At 39.5% G+C, this 26,236-nt stretch overlaps 1 protein-coding gene across 4 annotated transcripts in view; it reads right to left on the bottom strand.

Moving 5' to 3' along the window:
* Positions 1-12,998: 12,998 nt before the first annotated feature.
* Positions 12,999-26,236, bottom strand: part of SPIN1 (spindlin 1) — a 58,036-nt gene continuing 44,798 nt past the window's right edge. For all 4 annotated transcript variants that reach the window (XM_052701230.1, XM_052701227.1, XM_052701229.1 and 1 more), the window contains exons 3-6: positions 25,303-25,351; positions 20,000-20,253; positions 18,811-19,044; positions 12,999-16,823 (exon numbers count right to left, since the gene is read on the bottom strand). In XM_052701230.1, the coding sequence (XP_052557190.1) occupies positions 16,624-16,823; positions 18,811-19,044; positions 20,000-20,253; positions 25,303-25,351 (737 nt within the window). In that variant the 3' untranslated portion in view covers positions 12,999-16,623. The remainder of the gene's footprint in view (positions 16,824-18,810; positions 19,045-19,999; positions 20,254-25,302; positions 25,352-26,236) is intronic.

Below are 26,236 nucleotides of genomic sequence, written 5' to 3'. Positions count from 1 at the left end.
GTGGGAATCAAATATTGTTTCTGCAAACAAAAATACCCAAACTCAGATCTCCTTCCCCTAACAGCAGCTGGTTACATGAAATTGCACTGATACAACTTGAACTAAAGTGTACTTTAAGTTGTGCTTATTTTGGAACATTCTTAAGAAAAAATGAGGCAACTCCACAAATAAGATGGAAAAAGTTGATCTTTGTGCAAAAAGTTAATATTTGTTATTATTAAGGAAAAAATAGTGTAACGGCCATTTTCTTAACCCCATTCTTACATCTCTTTTGAGTCCTTAATTATCTTAAATCACAGCAAACCAAACTCCTCCAAAACAGTCTTATAAAAGCTTATTCCTTCCTAAAAACAATGCAGTCTGCCTGCACTGAAAACAGTAGCTCATTTGTTTAGAGCATGAATATTAACATATATGTACATATGTATCTTATCACAGATTCATAGAATGGCCTGGGTTAAAAAGGACCATAATGATCATCGAATTTCAACCCTCCTGTTATGTGCAGTGTTGCCAACCACCAGACCAGGCTGCCCAGAGCCACATCCAACCTGGCCTTGAATGCCTCCAGAGATGGGGCATCCACAACCTTTCTGAGCAACCTGTTCCAGTGCACCACCACCCTCTGCGTGAAAATCTCCCGCCTCAGTTTTAAACCACACCCCCTCAGCCTATCACAATCCACCCTCATAAACAGCCGTTCCCCATCCTGTTTATATAATCCCTTTAATTATGGGATGGCCACAAAGAAGTCTCCCCAGAGCCTTCTCTTCTACGAGCTAAACAATCGCAGTTCCCTCAACCTTTCCTCATAGAAGAGGTGCTCCAGTCCTCTGCTCATCTTAGTGACCCTCCTCTGGACTCACTCCAAGAGCACTACACCCTTGCTGTGCTAGGAGCCCCAGGCTTGGACGCAGTGCTCCAGATGGGGCCTCACAAGAGCCAAGTAGAAGAAGACAATCACCTCCCTCTCCCTGCTGGCCACCACTTTCTTAATGCAGCCCAGAATACAGTTGGCTTTCTGGGCTGCAAGCGCACATTGCCAGCTCACGTCCAGCTTCTCATCTACTAGCAACCCCAAGTCCTTCTCCTCAGTGCTGCTCTCAAGGAGATCTTCCCCCAGTTTGAAAAAATACCAGGGATTGTCCTGACCCAAGGGCAGTACACTGTACTTGGCCTTATTGAACCTCATTAGGTTTTCATGGGCCCACTACCCCAGCCTGTCCAGGTCCCTCTGGATGGCTTCCCTTCCCTCAACAGCACCACTCAATGTGGTGTCATCTCCAAACTTGCTGAGGGTGTTCCCAATGCCATTGTCCATGTCACTGAAGAAAGTGGTGAAGAGCACCGGTTCCAGGACTGACCCTTGTGGGACAGCCTCCACTCTAACACAGAACCACTGATCACAACCCTTTGGCTGCGTCCAGCCAGCCAATTCGTTATCCATCAAACGAGGAGTCCATCCTTCAACTCAAGACCTCTTCAATTTAGAGAAAAGGATGTGATAAGGGACCACAGCAAAGACTTTGCAGAAGCCCAGGTATATCCATCACCCCTCCCCCATGATACGCACTTCACTGCAATACACAGCACAAAACCTGTTTATTGCATTCTTGTGAAAGCAAGACTATGCTACCACCACAGAAGAGGGGTACTATGCAGCACCAAAATATTGCAGTGATAATTAATGCTAATAAATGCAACTTTGAAAGCTTCAGCCCTGAGCAGTATTACCTAACCTTTAATCACCATGACACAGAAGGAAACAGCATCAGTAAATTTGCTGATGCACCTATTCAGTCAAAGGGGAAATGCTTAAAAAGAGACAGAGAGCGCGATACAACATGATCCTTCTTTAACTCAGGATACACAATTGTAGATTCAGAACATACATCTCTCATATCACCTAAAGTCTTCCGGCTTCCAGAGTCTGTTCCAGTTCTAAGAGCTGTAAGGGAGAAGGCCTTCTGGTACCACCTAGTGGACTCTTAACATTTCAGTTCAGCACTGAAAACATTCCTCTTGCTTGCAGCTCCCAATTGGTTTGCACTGATAGTCTGCTCAGCAGTGGCAGCAACATGTCAGAAGACATGCAGGGACAAGGACTCACTCTAAAATGGCACATGCTGGTTGAAGGAATTTCTTGGTTCCACAACATTTTAATCTCTGTAATTCAAATCTGAGCTGCTAGTATATACCACATGTGAACTAAACACGACTTCAGCACTAATTAGTTGGATGAGGCAGGTATCTTACTTAGACTTGAACTCTAGCATTGGAGCAGGAATGATTAATCCCATGCAATCTTTCCTCTCCAAAAGAGGATATTAATGTTAAAATATCCCCTGTATAATTGGGGGGATAAAAACACGCCTACTTCTAGTTTATGTTACTTTCAAAAACACAAAAACTAATAACATCATCTTAACTTTTCTGTGTTGTGAGAATTCAGCCATGCAAATTCTAAGGCTTTCTTGAAGTAATCTGCAGGCTCATCAGCTTCTCTTTTGTTAGGAACTTTACTCCCTTATCACCAGGATTCTGGAGGAGTGATAACATCTAACAGGAAAGATAATAGGTACATAAACCTGGTGAACACAAAGGTGATTTTCAGCTTACAGTCATGAAGAGCAATACATTTCAATAATGGATTTTTTTTTTAATCAGTTCACAAACTAAATCAAGTATTACTTTTTGACAGCAGCGTCTACAGTTTTTCCTATATTCGTATGTGCATTGTTATTTGTCTAGAATTGTACAGAAACAAATAATACTGGCATACACCTGCACATTCACATATATAAAAACAAAATACATATTTAAAAAATAAATTTTCTGTCTATAATGCTATACTGACGTAGCTGATGATTCAATAGAAGACTGAAAGAACATGAAATGTAAACAACCACTTCTTGCCAATAAGAATGGCTTTTGTTAAGAACAGGGCTGTAAATACTGCACTTTCTGTACAAAGGGAAAGAAACACTGCTTTTTTCTTTGCTTTAGGAAAAATGCTTCAAGAAAGCAATGTACTGTACAAAGACAACTTTCTTAAAAGCTAACATAATAAAATACGCTCTACTATCAACACAGACAAAAAATCTGTAATTATTCTGGAGCTAAGTACAGGTGTTTTTACCTTTCAGCAAAGTTCTGCACTTCAAGTTTGTGGAGAATGCAGAATGCAGGAGACAGCACAATATAGTTTCTATTTATTAATTCTTTTAAAACATTCTAGCATAAGCAACTGGATAAAGATTAGCCATAATCATAGAAACATAGAATCAGCAAGGTTGGAAAAGATCACTGAGATCATCTTGCTCAGCTGTCCACCTACCATCAATGCTGTCTATTCCTTGATACTGCACCTGCACATTTCTTGAACACCACCAGGGATGAGGACTCCACCGGCTGGGCAGCACCTGACCACTCTGAGAAGTTTTTCCTAATACTCAGCCTGAATCTCCCAGGCACAACTTGAAACCATTCCCTCTTGTCCTATTGCTAGAAGAAGAGGCCTACTCCCACCTCACCACAATCTCCTTTCAGGCAATTGTAGAGGGCAGTAAGGTCTCTCCTGAGCTTCCTCTTCCCCAGACTAAACAGTTCTGGCTCTCTCATGCCATTCTATGTCACTGTCCTGTCACTGTCACCAGAGAGCAGAGAGCTCCTGTCCCTCTGCTCCTGAGTGAGTTCAAGTACAAGGTAATTTGGCAGAAAACAAATGCCTTTGCATTCCAGCTTGTCCTTAGGTACAGGAAGGGCTAGGGGTTCTAGACTTTCATTCTGAATGATGCCCAATTCAGAGTTAACAGTCTGGTTGTATTCAATATATTGGCTACGACAACTACAGGTGTACTAACAATACATTTTCAGATTACTAGCATTCACTGAACTCCCACAGACATACTTAAGGAATTTGGTCACATTCAATAAAAACTGTCATGCCTAGATTAATGAATAGTATCTATCTGTTGCTTAAATAAACTACAGATTTGTTGGCTTACCAGTTCACTGTCTGCAAAGCACATGCAAAGACATGAGAAAAATACATCCTGGACACAAGCACATGAAGTTATAGAACAATACAGAGATTTCCAAGTTTTCCAGGGAAACTCTCGATATAACCAAGTGTTTGAATCTTAACCCAAGGTGTTCCTATAGGGGTGAAAGAGGATCAGCCTGTCAACTGATCTCATAAGTTAAAGTAGACTGTGCCTGACATCCAATGGTATTTCCCTGCCATCTACTCTCTCAAGCAATTTTTTTTTTTACTATTTCTAATATTTCAGGTGGAGCTTGAGCGACTGTACTGATACACACCTTTGTTACGACTACTGCAAAATTTTCTTGCTTTGCTTCAAAGGTATAGACAGAAGACCTCAGGGCGCAACTTAAATGAGAAGTGGTGAAACCGTATGAACAGGTAGCTTTTTGGGATGGAGGTGTGTTTTAGCTGTATGAGATTGTAGTGAACAGAGTTCACCCAAAAGATGGTATTCTGTCAAAAAATAACAGTCTATCAGTACAAAGTGACAAGGTGGTGTCACAGAGCCTGGCTGCAATGCCTTCACTCCACCCTCCTGCTGTTTCTCTTACAGTTAGCACATCAAGCTCTATGATGCTGCCAACATCTAAGGTTGCCTAGGGAACTTCTGCAAGGAATGGATTCCTTGCATACCAGCTGCACTATGTTTTTGTACCTTTCCTTGATGAATGAATATAGCTATACCTTCAACTTAAGTTTAAATTCCAAGTCACCTCTAGCAATCATTCCACAAGAAGCTCCAGGTTGCTGCAAGGCCTCCACTCCTCTGTAATGAATAAACCAAGAAACTTCAGCTGCTTTTCATATCTCTTGCTCTCCAGATCTATTGCCATCTTTACTGCCCTCTCTAATAGTTTCATGTTCTGATACTGTGAGACCACCATCTGAACTCAGCACTCAAGGTGAGATCACAAAGCACAGAGCAGAGCAAGACAACCATTTTCCTTGCTAAGGGGCACTGTTGGACCTGATGCACCTCAGGGTATGCTTGGACATTTTGGCTGCCAAGGCACAATGCTGATTCAGATTCAACTTGCTATCAAGAAAAGAAAACCTCCAGATTCCTTTCTGTAGCTGCTCTCTGGCCTCTCACCCTCAATGTGTACACATAACCAGCTCTGCCAAAAGGACACAGAATCTGACACTCCTGTAGATGTTAATGTGGCCCTCTGATTTGTTCAGTTTTCTCTAAGGCCTCCATGCCCTAAAGTGAGTGAAAAGCTCCTCCAAATACACTACTGTACACTTTCAGTAGTATTTGAGCATTCAAGTCTTACATTCAAATCATTTATAAAAATATAAAAGGAGACAGGCCCTAAAATGGAGCCTGCAGAACCCCACCAGTGACTAGTTACATCTGCCTAATAAAACTCCTGTAACACACTAAGCCCAACTTGCCAGGTAATTACAAACTCCAGTCCAATATAAAACAAACAAACAAACAAACATTAAGACTTGCCATGTTCTCTAGAGCTCTGCTCTTCTCAGTTCCCACAATTTTCAGTACATGGACAACAACAGAATGGCCTGGGTTAGAAAGGACCATAGTGACCATCGAGTTTCAACCCTCCTTCTATGCACAGGGTCATCAACCACCAGACCAGGCTGCCCAGAGCCACATCCAGCCTGGCTTTGAATGCCTCCAGGGATGGGGCATCCACAACCTCCTTAGGCAACCTGTTCCAGTGCATCACCAACTTCTGTGTGAAAAACTTCCTCCTAATATCTAACAAAAATCTGTCGTCTCAATTTAAAACCATTCCCCCTCGTCCTATCACTATCCACCCTGGTAAACAGCTGTTCCTCCTATTTATACACTTCCTTCAAGTATCGGAAGGCTGCAATGAAGTCTACCCAGAGCCTTCTCTTCGACAAGCTAAACAATCACAGTTCTCTCAACCTTTCCTCATGTGACAGATGCTCCAGCCCTCTAATCATCTTAGTGGCCCTCCTCTGGACCCAGTCCAAGAGCTCTGTGTCCCTCCTGTACTGGGGTCCCCAGGCCTGGATGCAGTACTCCAGGTGGGGTGTCACAAGAGCTGAGTAGAAGGGGACAATCACATCCCTCTCCCTGCCAGCCAGTCCTTTTTTAATGCAGCCCAGAACAAAGATGGTCTTCTGGGCTGCAAATGCACATTGCCGGCTCATGTCCAGCTACTAATCCACCAGGACCCCCAAGTCCTCCTCCTCAGTGCTGCTCTCAAGGAGATCTTCCCCCAGTTCGTATAAAACCTGGGATTGCCCTGACTCAAATGCAATACCTTGCACTTGGCCTTGTTGTACCTCATTAGGTTCTCATGGATCCACTTCTCCAGCCTGTCCAGGTCCCTCTGGATGGCTTCCTTTCCCTCAAATGTATCGACTGCACCACGCAGCTTGGCATCATCTGTGAACTTGCTGAGGGTGCACTCGAAGGTGCAGACCGACCCCATAGGACACAGCTTGTGACGAGCCTCCACCCTAACGCAGAACCATTGATCACAACCCTTTGGATGCATCCAGCCAGCCAATTCCCATCAAACAGTCCATCCTTCAAATCCATGACTCTCCAATTTAGAGAGAAGGATGTGATAAGGAACCATGCCAAAGGCTTTGCAGAAGTCCAGGCAGATAATGGTAGATGACTTCCACCATCCTTCCGCCATCCACCAAAGCCATCACTCCATCATAGAAGGCCACCTGATTGGTCAGGCACAATCTGTCCTTAATGAAGCCATGCTGGCTGTCTCGAATCACCTGTTTGTCTCGTATGTGCCTTAACATAGCTTCTAGGAGGATCTGCTCCATGATGTCCCCGGACACAGAGGTGAGGCTCACAGGCCTGTAGTTCTTCAGGTCTTCCTTTCTCCCTTTCTTAAAAAGAGGAGTAATGTCTCCCTTTTTCCAGTCACTGGGGACTTCACCAGACAGCTATGATTTTTCAAATATGACAGAGAGCGGTTCGGCAACCACATCAGCCACCTCTTTCAGAACCCTAGGATGGATATCATCCTGCCCCATGGACTTATACACATTCAATTTCAAGAGGAGGACTCGGACTTTTCCCCCATTACAGTGGGACAGAAACCATTCCCCGCACCCTCACGTAAAGGCTCAGGGCCCTGGCAGAAATGGGAAGCCTGGCCACCCGTGAAGACTGAGGCAAAGTACTCATCCAGCACCTCTGCTTTCTCTATGTCTGAGGAAGCCAGCTCCCCATTACCTTTCATCAGAGGGTGAACACTCTCCTTGGCCTGTCTCCTCCTGCCTACGCACCTGTAGAACCCCTTCTTGTTATCTTTCACATCCCTCACCAAGTTCAGCTCCATCTGCGCCTTGGCTTTCCTAATCCTATCTCTACACACATGGACGACAGCCCTGTATTCCTCTCGGGATACATAACCCTGCTTCCATTTTCTGTACATTTGCCTCTTTTCTCTCAGTTTAAGCTGCGGGTCCTTGCACAGCCATGATGGTTGCCTGCCTCCCCTGTTTGGCTTTTTCTGCTGGGAGATGGGGAGCCATTGCACTCTCAGAAGGCTGTCCTTAAAGAGCTGCCAACTTTGTTCTGTGCCCATGCCCTTAAGGACAGTTTCCCAGGGGATCCCACTCAGCAGTTCCTTGAGCAGCCAGAAGTTTGCTCTACTAAAGCATGGGGTCCTAGCTCTGCTTGTTCTCATGCCCTCATTCTTCAAGATCACAAACTCCACCAGGGCATGGTCACTACAGCCCAGGCTGCCTCCAATCTTAACCTCTCTAATGCTCTCCTCTGCATTGGTGAGCACCTGGTCCAGTAAGGTTTCACCTCAGGTTGGTCCATCTATTACCTGGACCAGGAAGTTGTCCTCGACAGATTCTAGGAATCTCCTGGATTGTCTGCCACCTGCTATTCTGCTATCCCAGCAGATATCCAGGTGGTTGAAATCCTCCATCAGGACAAGAGCCTGTGAGCACAACACCTCCTCCAGCTGAAGCAAGAAGGCATCGTCAACAGCCTCCTCCTGATCAGGTGGCCTGTAGCAGGTTCCAATCACTAGCTGCCCCTTACTGGATTGATCTTTGATTTTTACCCACAAGCTCTCGACCTGATCATGGCCATTCCTCAGACACAGCTCTTCATACTCTATCCATTTCCTAACATAGAGGGCAACTCTGCCACCCCTCCTACCTTGTCTATCCCTTCTGAGTAGCCTGCAGTCCTCAATTGAGGTATTCCAATCATGGGATTCATCCCACCATGTTTCTGTGATAGCAATTAGGTCATACTTTCCCAATTATGCCACAGTTTCTAACTTCTCCTGGCAACACCCACTTCACATCAGCCGCTCTCTGCTGCTATCTCGGGGTTCCCTGGATGAAGGAACTGACCCAAACCTCCCCATACCTCGCAATCAGTCACTGCAGTTCTGGCTGGGACTGTGCCGAAGCAGCAATCCAGCAGCTAACCTTGACGATCTCACCAAGCAAGGAGTAATTTCTTTCCAAAAATATAGCCTGCTCATACAGACAAGGAACCAGCATACAGCAGTATTACATCTGCAAGTGTACAGCAGTATTACATCTGCAGCTCCAGCTAGGATTCCTACCTACCTCCCTATTGATGATGAGCCTTTGGGGAGGAATACCTGTGTGGATGGAAAGGGAACTAGACTCCCAGAAAAGAAGAATCTAAATTTTGTGAAAGAAGGGATCGGCAACTCGACTTGGGGAGAGTACAAAGAAGTTGTTAGCATGTGCAGGGAGAGAATTAAAAAGACAAAAGACCAGCTTGAATTCGACCTGGTCACTGTAGTAAAAAAGAACAAAACACTTTATTTACAAATACATTAGCAGTAAGTGGAGGGCTATAGAGAATGTCCACCCTTCACTGGATGTGGCAGGGAATAAAAATCAGGAAAAGGCTAATGTTTTCAGAGCCTTCTTTACATCTGTCTTTAAAAATCAGATATCCTTGGGGTAAAAGTCATCCTTCGGTATACTCTACTCCCTCACCTGAAAGTTTGGATAGGGAACAGAATAAACCCCCTACAACTCAGGTTGAGACAGAGTCCTGCTAGTCCACTTAGCAGGCGGCCAGATGGGGCCAAATCAGATCCACCTGAGGGTGCTGAGGAAGCTTGCAGAGGTCATTACAAAGCCACCTTCCAACATCAATCAGTTCTGGTTCTGGTCAATCTAAGAGGTGTGAGAGGACTGGAGACTTGCCAACATGACCTCCAACTACATGAAGTTTTGTGAGGGTTTGGGAAACCACAGGCTTGTCAGCCTGACCTTGGTGCCAGGAAGGTTACAGATCAGATCATCTTGAGTGAGATCATACAGTATGTGTGGGACAGCTGGGGTATGAGGTCTAGCCAGAATGGGCTCATGAAAGGCAGGTTCTGTTTGACCAACCTGATCTCCTTCTATGATTGAGTGACCTACCTGGTAGATAAGGGAAAGGTTGTTGATGTAGTCTTCCTAGATTTCAGCAAAGACTTAGACACCATCTCCCAGAGTATTTTCCTGGAGAAGCTGGCAGCCCACATCTTGGACAGCTACACTCTTTGCTAGGTAAAGAATTAGTTGGAGGACCAGGATCAGAGTGGTGCTCCCCAGGGGTTGGTGCTGGGGCCTGTTTTGTTCAGTATGTTTATTGAGGATCTGGATGAGAGGATAGAGTGCACACTCAGTAAGTTTGCAGCTGACACCAAGTTGGCTGGAAGTCTCAATCTGTCTGAGGGTAGGAAGGCTCTACAGAAGGATCTGGACAGGCTGGATCACTGGGCTGAGGCCAGTGGGATAAAGTTCAACAAAACCAAATGCCTGGTCCTGCACTATTGTTTCAAGAACCCCAGACAATTCTACATGCTTGGGGCAGAGCGGCAGGAAGACTTTGTAGAAGAAACCAGCCTGGGTTGATTGGGTATTGGTCGATGTTCAACTGAGCATGAACCAGAAGTGTGCCCAAGCAGCCAAGGCCAATGGCATCTGGGCTTGTATCGGAAATAGTGTTGCCAGCAGGAGCAGGTCATTCATTCCCCTGTACTTAGTTCTGCTGAGGCATCAGCTGGGATTCTGTGTTCAGTTTTGGGCCTCTCACTACAAGCAAGATATTGAGGCCCTGGAGTGTGTCCAGGGAGGGGCAACAAAGCTGGTGAGGGGTCTAGAGCACAAGTCTCATGAGGAACATCTGAAGGAACTGTTCAGTTTGGAGGATGCCCATGGGAGACAGGAAAGTTGGAGCTCTCTACAACTATGTGAAAGGAGATTGTGGTGAGATGTAAGTTGGCTTTTTCTCCCACCTACCTAACAACAGATTTAGAGGGTGTCATGATTTTGTGATTTTTGGTTTTTGGTATTCCACATTCCAACTGTTAATGCTCCGGTTCCGGGTACCAGTCTGGAAGAGACGAAGAACTAAATTGCCAGGGGGCTTTGCGGTCAGAGAGGAGATACAACTCCTGGCAAGGTCAACTGATGCGCTCTTCTTTGTCTGCTCTTTTTCATCTCCCTGCTGCTCAGCTGGACTGCGCATCTCACCTCAGCACTATGGTGAGGCCTACCACCTTTCAGACATTCTCTCATTATAGCTTCAATTCTAATTATATTGTATTACAGTGTGTTATCTTGCATTCCGGTACTATATTTAGTAAATTAGTTTGTTTCTGCTCCGATCGTTGCCGCTGTTTTTAGTTATTTTGGGGTCCCCTGTTCCCTTTTTCCCTGGAGGCGCAGATTTTGTGAAATCCCTCCGCCCCACTAGTCACAGAACTGGGCCGAGCCAGCCTGTAAACTGTTGACAGAGGGCTCAAGTTGCATCAGGAGAGGTTAAGGTCGGATATGAGAAAAAACTTCAATAGAAGAGTGGCTGTGGACCATGAGCTACGCAGAATGGTGGTTGAACACATTGGTCCTCCAGGTATTCAAGGAATGTGTAGGCATGGTGCTATGGGACATTGTTTAGTGGGCAATGGTGGTGGTAGACGGATAGTTGGAGTAGATGATCTTAGAGGTCTTCTGCAACCTTAATGATTCCGTTGTCATTACAATTTTCAAGGCGCTCACATTGGAATTGCTTGTGTGAGAATCAAATATTGTTTCTGAATTAGAACAAGTCTCTGCAGTTCTTTTCAGGGCTCTCTGGTAGTTTTCGTCACTTATCCTTTAGATGAACCTTCCCCAGGAATGCATGCTCAATATGTAGGTGAAGTAATTTATAATCACAGAAGTTAGGTAGATGGAGTAGGTTATAGGCACAAAGACTGCAGCTCCTGCCTGTCCAGCCTTCTGAAAATACCTCTGAGCCTTACTAATATTTGGTGCTGGACAGACAAGACCCAAGTAATAGAAAATTTAAGGAGGAGTAGTTAAATAATAAGCAATATACTTGTATAGCTAGCAACAATTTATGTCCAGTCAGCATGAATATATGTAATATTTTGTCATACACAAGGCGAGAATATCCTGATGAGATTGATCAAGCCAGAGAACAAGTCATGGCATGCCCAAGGAAGCGCCTGAAGAGGCATCCAGAAGGCCTGGCATCACTCCCTCGATGCTCTTTGTTTAACATAGGAAGCGTCCTCTGCACAGAATGGAAGAAGCCTTGGAGAGAATCAGCGTATCAACATGATAAGAAAGTACTGAGACATCTTGTCAAAAGCAGGATGGTGACTGACTGGCACAGGACAGCACATGGATCAGCAAGTGTCAGAATGTAATTAACAACTGTAAATCTTTGTAAGAGTGGAATACCCAGCCAATGGGAAAACGGGGGAGGGGGAAGGCGTGAGGGAGACAAGGTACAAGAGCTGCACTACTGCCTCCATAGAGGCACTCCTGCTTGCGGGATGCTCACCATTGCAATTGTGAGTAAAATCTGCTTTTATCAGAGATACTGTCCTGACAAAATTATTTGGATATTTCCAACACTTCTAAGTAGCCTCCTAATCATGCAAAATTTAAGGGGAATTTTCATTACTATAGCATGGAGAATTTAAAATGTCTTTGTTTAAAAAAGATTTTGTTTAAATTCTCCTCAGTGAAAACATACTTCAAAACTGAGGTTGGTTCAGCAGCTGCAATACAAAACAAGTTCAGGCGATGGTCAAAGTATTTATATATTTTATACCACAATGTAATGTAGGCAGCTCATGCAGATTTATACTTAGTCCATGAATGTGATGCTTCTGCTAAGCAGTCTTAGATCCTCCTAACTGGCAGAGGTATACACTGGATGGACCAGTCTTTCATGCAACAGCATATAATAAAAAGGAGAAAACTAAGTGAATAGAAGAGGCTTGGGTATTCATCCGAACTGCATGCTAGTATGCTACACACAGATCTTCAGCCTACATTTAATGAGCTTTCTAAATTTGGTGACAAAACATGTATTTCAAGGTATCTGTTCAATACTTTCCACTCAAAGGGATGAATAAAGTAAAGATACAACATGGATGGTCTGCTTTGGTAATTTATCTTTACTAACATAAAAGAATGAAGTCTTCATATAGTAGTGTGAAAAGCTCCTATAGCTTAAGAAAATTTGCAGCATCATGATGTTATTTACTAATTGACTGATCAGCTTTGGATCTTCTTAGTAATTAAAAAAACAAAACCAACGACAACAAAAATTAAACAAAGTAAGTCAAAGTACACAAACTTATCACCTAACAATTACCAAATGCTTCTCCATTTTCCCACCACTGAATTACTCCTTTGTATGCTCTGGAAATAAATGCCTCTTCACAAGAGCACTGTGTGATCCCCTTCTGAAAGGGAATTTTTCTGTATTTGGTGGAATATGATTTAAACACTGCACTTCACCTTTGTCAAATAAAGATTTAGCTTTGCAAGTAATCCTATTTTGTAAGGCATTATATCAGCATACATTGCTCAGTACTGATTAGAAAACTTTAAAAAACTACTTTTTCACAATCTGAAAACACATCGCTACGTTTTGTTCATGAGAACAGAGTTTACAGTCATATGTTGCACATAAAGGGTTTATTTTAAATGTTTTAAGGATAGAGTTACATCATAATTATAAAAATTACTTACAGAATTAAGTAACAGATTTAAAGTGTTTATACTTCTAAATGCAGAGAACAGAGAACTGTCTACATTGTTCAAAATAAAATAAAAATAATGAAACCAAGCTCTAAAGATGAAGTCATTATCTAGTTTTAAAATGTGAACACGAAGACCTTTGAACTATACACATACCAAGAACCATCCAAATTGCACTAATGATGTAAAATACAAAAAACACAGCATTTTCAAGGAACCAGAAACTGTTTTTACTGTCATTCTTTTCCCATAAGTAACTAATTAATTTTCTGAAGACAAAGACTTCATTTTTAATTCTTTTTAAAAATTAAATTATCTACCTGTTTCAATAAAAAGGAGTTTTCCCCTACTTCATTTCAACTTAGTTTAAGGTTTGGCACTCAAAAGAAAAATGCAGTATTTACTGATTAGGTGTGACTTTATTTATTTGTTAACAGAATACACGGTCCTTTTAAATGCTGTATGACACATACAACTGGAAAAATTACCTTCTGTTGGCACTATGCTTGTCTCACCGGTGCATTTAATCCTACTAACAACCATTAAAACAGCACAATAAGCAAACTCACAAAAACTGAACACAAAATAAAAACAGAACAAAACCAAAACCTAAACATTTTTAACATGCAACTTTAGTTTGTTACATTGAACGTTCTAACCCTCTAAGCATGCAAAAAATGATGGTCTGCATTTAACTTTTTTTCCTTTTAAAAAGTTCTACATGGCAGCCTGACATCACACACGCACACACACACAATATACAACAGTACTACAGCAGGTAAATGTGAAAGGCCAGTAACTTTTATACAAAGATCCATAGCCTGTGCCATCACAGGCCCTATGTAATTTTGGAAAGTAATGTTGAACCCCTAGAACAAGGAACCAACATTTAGTTACCAGGGTAATGCAAGCACTGCATGCAGATCTGAAACATGAGCCTAAAACAAAGCCCAAAGAAGATGGGCAGGGAGTGGAATTAGTCTCAAGTCTCGAAAAGGTGGTTTAAGCTACTGAAAAAAAAAAAAAGAAAAAGGAAAGAAGAAAAAATGAAAAGAAATACCCACACAATAGCCAATGGGGACATCTAAAAACAACCATAAAATTTACAGTTTATAGATTGTACTCTAATTGGCAGAATATGTGGTGTATTAAAGTGGCTTGCAGACAACCCACAAATGCAAGCCTAATGCTAGAAGTTTTCTCGTAGATCTAAACCTCAGATCTTTCAAAACAAACACATTCCTCAGACGTATAGCCCCAAAATCAGTGTACTAAGTTATTTGTGTGTCATAAATACACTCACTCATTCTTGTGCCAGAAATATCAACTTGGGCTCATGGAGCCAGGCTCAGCTTTGAGATTTACATGCAGGACTCTTAAGAGTCAATAGAAAACACATATAACAGATCTGCAGGATGAAAACACTGTATTGCAAATCTGCTCACTTTGTTCAAAACACAAGGAACATTTACTCAGGTACCTAGTGCTTAAGGACTGCATTGAGAGACTATTCACTATAGGACAATAGCCTGCCTTTGGTTGCCCATGGTGAAATAACCGGACATAATGCAATATAATAGCAATGGACAAAGAAGTAAGGTATCATATTTATATGGTATGTATTTATTACAATTCAACAGCATAATGAGGCACGAGCCTTAAGGCTAAAATATGAAATCAAGCAAAAAAATGGACAGAAAGGGGCTTAAACCACCGAGTCTTCGGTATACCCAAATCTGAGATCACACAGACTTCTGATCTCTGATTAACAGCATATCTCCTGCATCCTTCCACTAATGGCATGAGGGTGGATTTCAGAGTGCATGTTCCATCAACAGCGCTGTCTTCACAAAACTGCACTTTCATGAAGCAGTTCTTTGAAACTTGCAGAGCTCCGCCTTTGTGTAACATGACAATTTTGTTGCTGTGCTGGTCGTTGTTGCCATTCCTATGCTTTCAAAAGCTGCCACACTTACAAGAACAAAAACAAAACAAAAAAACCTAAACAAACAAACAAAACAAAAAAAAAAACCAAACACCCCACCAACAACCCTAATCTTCATTTGCAACTATCCTGCAAGATTACCACTGTGAAAGAATTTTGCTGCTGTGGGCTGCTAGGTACTTCCACAATCTAATGCAGACGGCTGAACCACTGAGACTGCCTGTAGCTTCCATGAGACAGCACACCACTGGCATGCAGAACTGTAGTGTTCACAGAATGAAATTCAAGTAACAGCGTATCTCAAAGTAAGTACAATCTACACCACAAAAGGCAACAACAGATTTAAGCTGTAGATTTGTCTGGACACTCCTAATGTAGAAAAGCCAGAAAAAGATTACGTTGGGAAGGTGCCTTTTTGAATCAAAATGGTTAGAAACAAACAAAAAAAAAAATCAAAGAGGAAAGCAAAACAACAACAACAACAAAATCAAGCAAATGACAGAATGCAACAGACTGAGCAGAAGGCAACAAATGCCTTTCCTTCTCTACAATTAAGTCTTCATAAAAAATGATTCCTGTACCCTCCCCCTTGAGACTGTATTTACCACGTAAAAATATGGCCATTGTTAGGCATCTAATCCACACATTCAGGTTGCTAGATTTTGGTATTAGATGAGAGACTACTGATTGCCAATGCGTAGTCTAAAGTCTTCTGAAGTAGCATATATATATACATATATATATACTGTTAAACTTGTGGCACCAAGAACTTGTGTTTTGCTAAGAGAGTGTAATGAACAAATAAAAAAGTACAACATTTAGGACTGAAGGCAGCCTTGTTGCTTGTATGTTACTGGTTCCTACAACTTGTAAATACAGGCTATTAACCTTGCATTTTCTAGTTAACTGGTTATACAGATTAAATATATTTTGTAGTTTTAAGACTTTTCACTGAAAGGTGCGCAAGTCAAACACTTGATATTCTACAGCCATGTGACTACTAAAAATGCACAAGTATTTCCATGTACTGCAAATTCTTAAGAAGCTATATTTAAAATAAAGTGTAGAAACACAGCAGATTGGTGTTACTTGGGTTAGGCACTCCTTAATGCAGAACAAATCATTCAAACCTTTCAGTTTTGAATGAACATCAATTCTGTCCCAACCCTGAAAACAAGGACTGCCAGTAGCCAAAAAATTAAATTTAATGTTATAAAAGAAGGTATATCAAAATATCAAACTACACTTGCATGAGGTGAGTGCAAAGTTGAAGAAAGTTAAAATCTATGAAAAAAATTTAGATTAGGACTACAATACTGGATCAAATTTACACAGCCTGAATTTGCAGGTGTTTTTTGCTCTTAACTTCCTCCTGTTGAGATATACTGACTTCCTCCAAGAAAAGGAGTTCTCTTACACAAAATGTATCATGTTCACATAATTTTTTTCCTATTATTCAGAACAAAACAGTTTTGCTGGCAGAGATTGTGGGTTCGCAGGGACATTTAAGCTTTCATTAAACTGGAAAGCAGTCAAGTCTTTGTGTCTACAAATTTTACATTTAATAGTTCCACAAATTTGGCAGAGTTCACAATGATGTCTAGGATGTCTTCACCAAATCGTAGACATAAATATGGAAATCATCATCAAACTTGATGAAATAGACAGATGGTTTGGCTTCAACTTGATGAATGACCATGCCAGTCCGTTTTGAGCCATCTTCTTTGGCATATTCCACTTGTTTGCCTACCAGGCTGTCCACAACTTCACCTGGTTCCCGTTCTGCAGGAGGTGAATCATCTGTAACACAAAACCAGTGTACTTTGGTAGGCATGGATGGAATTTCAGTATGGAAAATAACATCAAACTCATCTGCAAAACCAGTAAGAAACTATTAGAACTTTTAAATACATAGTATGCTGTTTTGTTTACACAAACATTTAATAACCAGTGTACTTCTGAAATGCACAGTAGCATATTTTTTTAGCCCACCAATAATACAACAGTTCAATTTTACAAAGTCAAAAACAGCACTTTTGATTGTTTAATCTTTAATCAAAAAGGTTTACATACATGTTATCAAAAATGTTTGTGGATTACCGAATTTAATCTACCAGCAGGAACAAGACTGGATCTCATCAGCAGCCCCATCTACCCCCTATACACACATTATGCGATGTTTGAGTATATGCAACAAGCACACCTCCAAGATGTCTACTATGAGTAACCTCTTTGTTAGAGCTTTTGATTTGACATTGCAATAGGTATCATTACTGAAGTCTAACCATATTATTTGCTTGGCTAGCAAAATCTACCCAGAAGTAGCCTTGTATTTTTTGACAGTGTCTATGCCACGCGTTGATGCAAAAAGACAAGTAAATTACAGAACAAATACAATAAGCAGTAACAGCAGTGTACTGGAGAACTGGAAGCTAGCCTCACCAAAAAACCCACATTCTTTCTCTATTTCTTTTATGAAGTTTCTCTGTAAATGTACAGTTCCTCCATAAATGCATCATCACAAATAGTTATCATTCTCTCAAAATCAGTTTTATGTGAAGTATTTGTTGATAAAACATAAGCTTTTAATTAGAAAGAATTGTGCAGTATTTACACAGTTTTAGTATCAAAACCGGTAAAGTATTTTTCCCTTACAAAAATAAAAGCTTAAAAGAAGTTACATTTTTGTGTCCTCACATACACAAAGACAAGTAACAACCTAAGCTTGAGAAAATAAAAAGAATCGTCCGGGTAAGTTTTAGCTTTAACACTTGCGCAAATTCTACTCTATTCTATATTCCTGAACAATATTTATTCTGTGAAAATTCTTTATGTTAGTAGGAAAAGCCACAAAACTTTCACTTCAAGAAACAAGAAAAATATATTCCCCTAATCTACCATGTTTTTTCTTCATTCTGCAACATGTGAAAGAAAATGAATTTTCAATAGATTAAGTGCTTCTTTTCCCAATAAACTACTCAAAGGTTTTCCACTTTGAAGACCTACCACAGCTAAATTAAACTGCTTCAGAAACACAAATCAGAAACAACCTCTATGAGCTATGATACCTCTTTCCATATAAGAACAATAGTGGAAAGCGTCTGGTTTGTTGAGTTTCTAATAAAAACTCCAGACAGAACCTCTTCTGTAGTAGCAAGAACATATCTTCAGCAAAGTTAAGAATAATTGTGGAAAACAGCTTTCCACTACTTACTGCATACTCCTCTGCTGATTAAAAATGAAATTTTTCAATAGTTTTAAGAATTATTTTAACATCACCTGCAAACTTAGTATGCTTTTTTGACTGTGTCCAGATCACTTATAAAAATACTGAACAGAACTGGCCCTAAAATTGACCCTTGGGAACCCCAACAGTCTAATGTAACCCCTTACAACCTTTACTACAACTTCTTGACCCCAACACATCAGCCAACTGTTCATCCACAGATTTACTTTACTCCTTAAACAGGGGATCTCAACTGTGTCATTGCCAAATGCAAGCTCCGTACAACCCAAATCCTCCATAATCAAATCTGGAATTGCATCCATAGTCAGTTCTAGCCCAGTCTACAAATATGTCCAGAATGTATCTAGAGTAAGTGAGCAGATTTTAAGCAGATGAATAATCAAACCACACCCAGAACTTCTCAGATTAACAGAACTGCATTCATAAAAGGTCATGTCCATGAAAACAAACTCCCATGCCCATTAATAAACCACAGGCAAATACTTATGTAAAAAGATGACACTTTCCAGAGGAAAAAAAAATGTTAATGGGCCTACTTACTTGAATCAGGCATAATGCGAAGGTCACCCTCTTTATAATCATCTAAGAGTTGGTACATGTACAAGACAGGATCTTTCTCATAGGTAATATAAAACCATGTGTTCATAATAGGAGCTCGAGCCAAGACCATCCCCCTCCATTCATCTTTTGAGCCATCTTCTGTCTCAAACATATGTTCCACAGCTTTGCCAATCATTGTGTCTGCCAGGTGGGCATCACTAATTCGAGATGAAGCTGCAATGACAGCATTCCATAAGTTCATTCAACAGCACAATTATATGTCACTGTGAAAAGCAGGTTTTTTTTCATGATTCATGAACAGATTTTATTTGAAGTTAGTCAATTCATATACAAAGCAAACACTGTCCATTTCAGAGAGTTTACTTAGTGAAGAAATGCAGAATTTTACTAGTGTTGTTAAAACAATAAATCATTTTATTGCTCTTATCGTAGAATCATAGAATCACATCATCACAGAATAGCCTGGGTTGAAAAGCACCACAGTGATCATCTAGTTTCAACTCCCCTGCTACGTGCAGGTCGCCAACTACTAGACCAGGCTGCCCAGAACCACATCAAGCCTGGCCTTGAATGCCTTGCTCAAGATCAAATACTCATAATGCACTGTAATGCAATACCAGCATAGGCCACAGCAATGAAAACTATTTGTATTTTAGCTAGATATTGGGCAGTGAGTAGGTCAGGAAAGCTAGAAAAAGAAGTCAAACAGAGAGCAGTTTAAGGAAGTTGAAGTCATTGAAAATGTTTCCTGCTGTTATTAGAAATACTTATGTAAAGTACAGAAGGAAAAATATCACTTCCAGACATACTACACACAACATAACCAAGATCACCTAGAGTTTAAATTTTAGTGGAAAAAGCAAAGTTAACTTTTCATAATCTTGCTATGGTAAGACTCTAACCACAGAATGTACTGTATGCTATTTGAAGACAAAAAAACAAAACAAAACAAAACAAAAAAAACCCTACTGGATTCTCTAGTATTGTCAGATCTTTGTGAAATCAGAAAATTTAAACAATGTTTAAGATTACCTGCCATATGACAAAAAATAATTAATAAAATATAAGTAATCAGATTTCATCTTTTCATTCCTGGGATGCCAGGAAACATTCAAAAATAAGTGTCAAATCATATGAGTGTATTTAGGGAAAAAAAACAAACACTTACCAACTCTGTCTGGAAGGACTTCAAGTGCAGAAACTCTTTCATCCTTGTGCAGCTCTAGTCCATATACACAATCAAATCCATCATACTTTATAAGATAAAGAGAGGGATTTACAGGAACTTGGTCAAGAACTGTGCCCTTCCACTGTGTTACAGGTCCACTCCCTTCTTTCCATCCATGCTGTATTCTGCAGCCTACAATGTTTCTTCGTGGCTGAGAAATAGGTTTGCTTGGTCCCACATTGTTTCTGTGCTTTCTGTACACAGATACAAACACAATATTAAATAAGCACATATTCAAAATTCTACTCTGGATAAGAAGTGTATACTTTGTCTGCAGCTCAGTGTATCTTAGCGAAATAAAAGTATAAGGCTTATTACGCTATGCTGGAAAAAAAAAAAAAAGAAAAAACAACCAACAAAAACATACTGAAGAGTAGTGGATTACTCCCAACAACATTTTAATGAGAGCTTTGTAATTGTATACCTAAAACTAGTTTGCTTAAGAAGTATGCTGACTATCAACTCACCTGATCACATCTCAAAGCACAGTTACCTCACAGAACTTTACTATCTTGTTTCTCTCCCTTGTGAATAGTAAACATAAGTCCCTTACACCAGAATGAAGAAATGAATGGAAGTATTACTGGCAGGTGACTAAAATTCTTCTAAGGAATTTTTTCTCCTATAACGTGTGTTTTCATCTGAAAGATATTTTGCTTCCTTCTTCACTTATTTTGGAGTCAAAGTATTTTTAAAGGCATGTCAGCAATAATATTCTTCTAGCATTCCTTTTTATTGCAACACCATTAAAATTGTATGTAATGGTAACGGCAATAGAAGGCATACTTCTTAGTGCACTAGCATTTTTCTGCCCTTCTTGTTTTCATGGAAGTTGCATGAAAATTCCTTCTGGTCTGAGCAGTTGTTCTGATCAGCAATCACGTAAGCTGTCTGACAAAGCACTGAATGCTTCATGCAAGTTATTAAAATCACCAACTGACCATTTGAATACAAATGGAAGAAACAAACGAACATTATGACAGTATACTGGGGATAGGAAATTAGTACTATGTATATTTTAGCATTTTACAATATACATTTTAATTCTTAAAATGTTTATTTAGAGGGGTGACACATCAAAATAATGGTGAATCTCAACTAAAACAAAAATAATTGTTTTGATTATTTACTACCTGTTATATACTTCATTTATATGGCAAACATGAAATAATATTCTTAAAAGTAACATCTAAAGAATGAAAATAGGTTGCAAACAAAACAAATTTTTTTTCTTAAAAACAGCAGTAACTGAAGAGAAAGCTGATGAGAGCTCACAGAGCACTGTATGTATGATAAAGATACAAAGAAGACAACAGTGAAATCTCAGTCCTACAGAATAAGGCATTCACTATATGAAACTAGAATGCATAATACTGAAGATGTAATCAAAATTCTATAAAAAACGAGACGTATGATTATTTCATCAACTTACTATTTCATCAGCTTGTTCCACCTTCAGAAAAAGATCTTAGCAGATACTTCAATAGTTGAATTTAACAAAATTCCCCTTCTGTGATTTGACTTTTTCAGCAAAATAAGGCTACAGTGTTTGCAGTCTTAACTTCTGAGAGTATAAGTTATTATAAACCATCAGCTACAAGGCTCTTTCTTGCAGTTGGTTTTAATTTTATGCTGACACTAAAACGCATTTTCAAACTCTTGGTCAAGTGTTTCTTTTTTAAAAAAAATTACAATGGTTTCAGTAATACTTTATTATGACTCAGATGAGACAACAGAAATGAGTTTTACATTTACTTAGTTCTAATGAATCTTAGTTCTATTTAAGACAGAATAAAGTTAAAAAAACCCTGAAAGTTACAATAGCATCAGTTTTTAATGTTTGTATATGCTGCTAGTTGTCTGATTTTTGAAAAGTTTACAGATACTTTTCAATACCAATTTTTCTACCTGTAAAGCACCCTGAAATGTTTAAAGTGAAACAATTAAGTGAAAAGCTTCACAATCATTCTAAATAATATGATGAAAAAATACTGGAAAAGTGAGTTCAAACTAGTAACTACCTTTTAAAATGCCTTGGAGAGGGCAAAAAACATAACAAATGTAGTCAAAAACCATCCAGATCAAGCTGTTTTTGAAGGCTGTTCTACCACTGAACTGCCATTCACTCATTTGCAGTATTTTTAATGTAAAAAATTAGATCTTTAAATTAGTAAATTTCCAAGGAAAATTTATATTTTCTTACATATGAATGTGTGGTAAGAACAAATGTATAGCTTTTTAAGCAACAGCTACCAATTTATTTTCATCCAAGACAAAAAGTAATGAACCCAAGTAATACCTTAATAGTATGCTGTTTCTGTAATACACCAAGTAATAAAAATATACATAACCTCTGAGATGCTATATCCAGAAGACCCAAAGTGTTTACCTCTATTAGAATTCTCTTCTAAAATTTCACTCAGATTCTCAGATTAAGAAAATTAATTAATTCTCAATCAATTTTCTAGATACATACAACTCATGGAGTCAAACAAACAAAAAACCAGCAAGTCCTAGAAATAGTTCTCAACACATCAGACATATCCTCAGTGCGTTTCAGATCCTCTTCCGTACCTTGAAGGCATTAAGCTGGTAGAGAAAACCTAGTTATGAAAAGGCTTCATTATCAAAACCAGCTTTGTGAGACTACACACGCAGAAAGAAATCTTCCTACTTCTTCAAATTATGCTTAGATGGTCCTCATACAAACTTTCATTTTGCATATGCTATCAGGACAAACAGTGTACTGCATAACTACTTACAACTGGCAGCTGAGAACCATTATTTCAGGACTTACAAGACAAACTGGTATTTATAAAAGGAGCATAGCAATTTCCAATAGTCTATGTAGTTGTCCATTTAATTAAGTTTTGAAAAAAAATAAATTTTTTCCAGCTCTCAGAGAAATGAGTTAGAACTAGGGAAAGAAACAGCAAAGGATGAAAGAAAGCCACACTCCTAACATTCGGAGGGGAAAAGAAAAAAAAAAAAAAGCACAGCTGCAAAAGAACTGGCAAGAAAACTCTGCAATTGTGTAAGCGGTGTAAGTGCAGCACAACAGCGGTGGTCCAAATAATTTTAGGCTTTCACAGTATGAAGAAGTATTAAAAATAGGACCCGAAACTTATTACAATCTTACTACAGACTACCACCAATAGCAGAATGACAATGAAACTCTTATTAACTACTATTCACAATATTCAGACTATGAGGCACGTTAGACGAAGAGCTTTCTGCACTCACTCAAAACTCACTATTCAGTTGCAAAATCTTATGATGCTGCAGAAGCCAAGATTACAAGTTGGTTTAAAGAGGGATCAGAAATTCAAAAGGCTAGGTTCACTGATAGTTAAACTGCAGGTACAGCCTGCACCTTGAGATCCTCAAATTGCAAACTACAAGAAATGCGGGAGAAGAAAGGATTGATACGTACATCATTTCTTATACTCTTTTCTTAAGTACCAAGAGTGGAGAAAGAATGAGATCTGAGAGGCTACTGACTGATCTGATGCTAATGAGGTCAGATTCGTATTCACAGCAATGGTCACTACCCACTGACATCATCTGGAAGATCTGCCTTTATGCTGAACTATAATCATGGCTGAATCCTTTCCAAAAGGCTCAACAGTTGACTACCACTTAGTGATAACTTCAGAAGAGTAATCCACACTGCTCATATGATCACTTCCTTGACTCATGCTCTTTTACATACTCTTGGCTCTGCCCTCTGCCACAAAAATTCTGTAGCATGCATGAAGTCTCCCCTGCGGCCTTAACATACCAAGGCTGGTTCCTCTTGTTTTATATTAAATGAGGAATATAAAAGTCATGATAACTAAATCAACAACAAAGTATGCATTACTAACTTACTGTCTACTATAACAGCTCAGAGTATTATAAGCACGCATTGTTACAGAATCACCCATATCTCACCTTCTTACTGTAAATTATACATGTAAACAATTCTCCGCTAGTCTCTCTTATTCTCAGATAAGTCAGTGAACAGCACGTATCTTCGTTTGGTACATAAAACCTTCACTAAATGATCAAGAAACAATTGAACTAGGCTAACTTAACATAAAACTAAGCTGGATAGTTAAATTCCTCAAAATTGTATTATATAGCCTTTATGCTAACAAATGCACAACCTATTTAGGTATTTAAAAACTGTATATCAACACAACAGTAAAGACAAATCTAGCCACCCTCAAGTACAAAAGGCAACCCACCTCTGATAGTCTTCCCATCATACACTCCTTTCTCTGAGCGGTTGAAAAAGAACAAGAGAAATTAAGTTTTAACCAACTCTACCTGCCTCTAGACAAATAAACTTATGTCTTTGCCTTCTATGAAGATAGATAAGAATGGATAATGATGAGTTGGTGGAAGGGATTAGAGTAATTTTACATAAAATTTTGTCTCTGGGAAACAATTATTATTCATTCAAAAAAGTTAAGTCACTGAAAACACACTTGGTAGGCAAACTGCTTTGGATTGATGCATGTCATAAACCACTATAACAGGACTTTAGACTTAAAATGGAAGTAGTAACTTTTTAATAAATTTCAGGCTAAAGCAGCCTAGATTTCTCCATCAGAGATGCAGTCAGATACATCTCACCGATCAATAATGACCAGAGTATTAACTGTTTTCTCACAGCTACTCAGCAACATTCAGTAGCTAATTAAAGATCTTGTACAGGAAATAATGCATGTCATGAGAATGCACAAGAAGATATCCTACACATATCAACAGCAGCCTTCTAACAGACATACTAAAGATGTCCTTTATTTCAGAAAAGTGAAAAATCCTTTTCAAAACTACAGTTCTAGTGAATGGAAGATAAAATATTTCTAAGGTTATTTCCATACTTGTCTACCAGTAAGTATGCTTTAGAATTGTTAGCAACAGATGAACATTTTGCCAGATTAACAGAGGTCCCTGAGTACATGTGACTGGTTTCTGGCTTGCAACTGCTTCTCTCTGAATCCCAGAGAAATTGTAAATTGTAGTCATAAGATAATTTCAGAATAACATTCAAAAATGATGCTTAAAACTCCCTTAGTGGCTTATTCTTTCCTACCACCCTCCAGAAAGAACTGAAGTCTGACTCTACACAAAAAAAGGAATGCTATTTCCTAAATTTTGCAGAAGCTAAGTGATTGGAACAATGCAGATATATTTGTAAAACAGTCCTTCCAGTTACAGACAGCTGCATTTTTGTAAAAATATTAACAACTTACTTGTGGGAAGTTCTTTTCTTCATCATGCTGGCAGAGACTCCTGCATGACCTACAATATAAATGATGATGGAATTACTGAAAAATAAAGACTGTGTACAACGTCACAAAAATCTGTGTTAAAAAAACTTATACATAAGAATTTCTCTATGAGCACTAAAATGTACACAATCCAAAAACGTCATGTTGTGAATTATCAATGTACTCCTGCAATGGGAGAAGGCTTTACAGAAATAAGGAATAAGCTTGAAGTGTGATATGACTACAGTAGTTAAAGAGAAAGCTGAACTTCACTTAACAGGGACCTGGTCTATGTTCTAGAAAAATGGCCACAACAGTTGAGATGACCAGCTATCTACAACAGTTAAGTGAATCAACTAACTGTTTAACTGCCTGTTCTTATGCAAATCAAAAAAAATGCAAATGAATGTCTTGCTGAATTAATCAGACCAACATGGAGGTAGTATAGATGTGATTCAGCCTGAAGAACATAAGAAAAAAAAGCAAAAAAAAAAAGGAGGCATGAAGAGAGCAGGTCTCCTAAGCCGGCTTCAGCTCATATATTCCTTCTGAATAAATAAAAATGTCTAATACTATGATGAGGAGTTCACAGTTCACAGCTCACAGTTTAGTATTAGAAAAAAGTATGCTCCTATAAAGCCCAACACTGAAATAGACCTCATCCTGTCTTCTGGGCCAGACAACTGCTTATCAGCTATGGTTAAGGGTAGTGGAAGAGAGCACGGAGGATGAGAAATATCAGATGGTTAATGGTGGTTGGGAATGTTCAAAAGTTGCAAACTGCCCTGATAAAATCTGCTATCTCAGACAGGTTTGACAGACCCAAGTCTGTAGGGTCATGCCAGGGAGCCCTCAAATTTCCTTGGCAGCACAGTGTCAAGAAGCTTTTGGCCTGCCACAGGGAGAGCTTTATACA

Source organism: Tympanuchus pallidicinctus, unplaced genomic scaffold, assembly GCF_026119805.1.
Source record: "Tympanuchus pallidicinctus isolate F22 unplaced genomic scaffold, pur_lepc_1.0 scaffold4, whole genome shotgun sequence".
NCBI lineage: Eukaryota > Metazoa > Chordata > Aves > Galliformes > Phasianidae > Tympanuchus > Tympanuchus pallidicinctus.
Note: the sequence above shows the minus strand (reverse complement) of the source record. Positions and strands in the feature narration are given on the sequence as shown.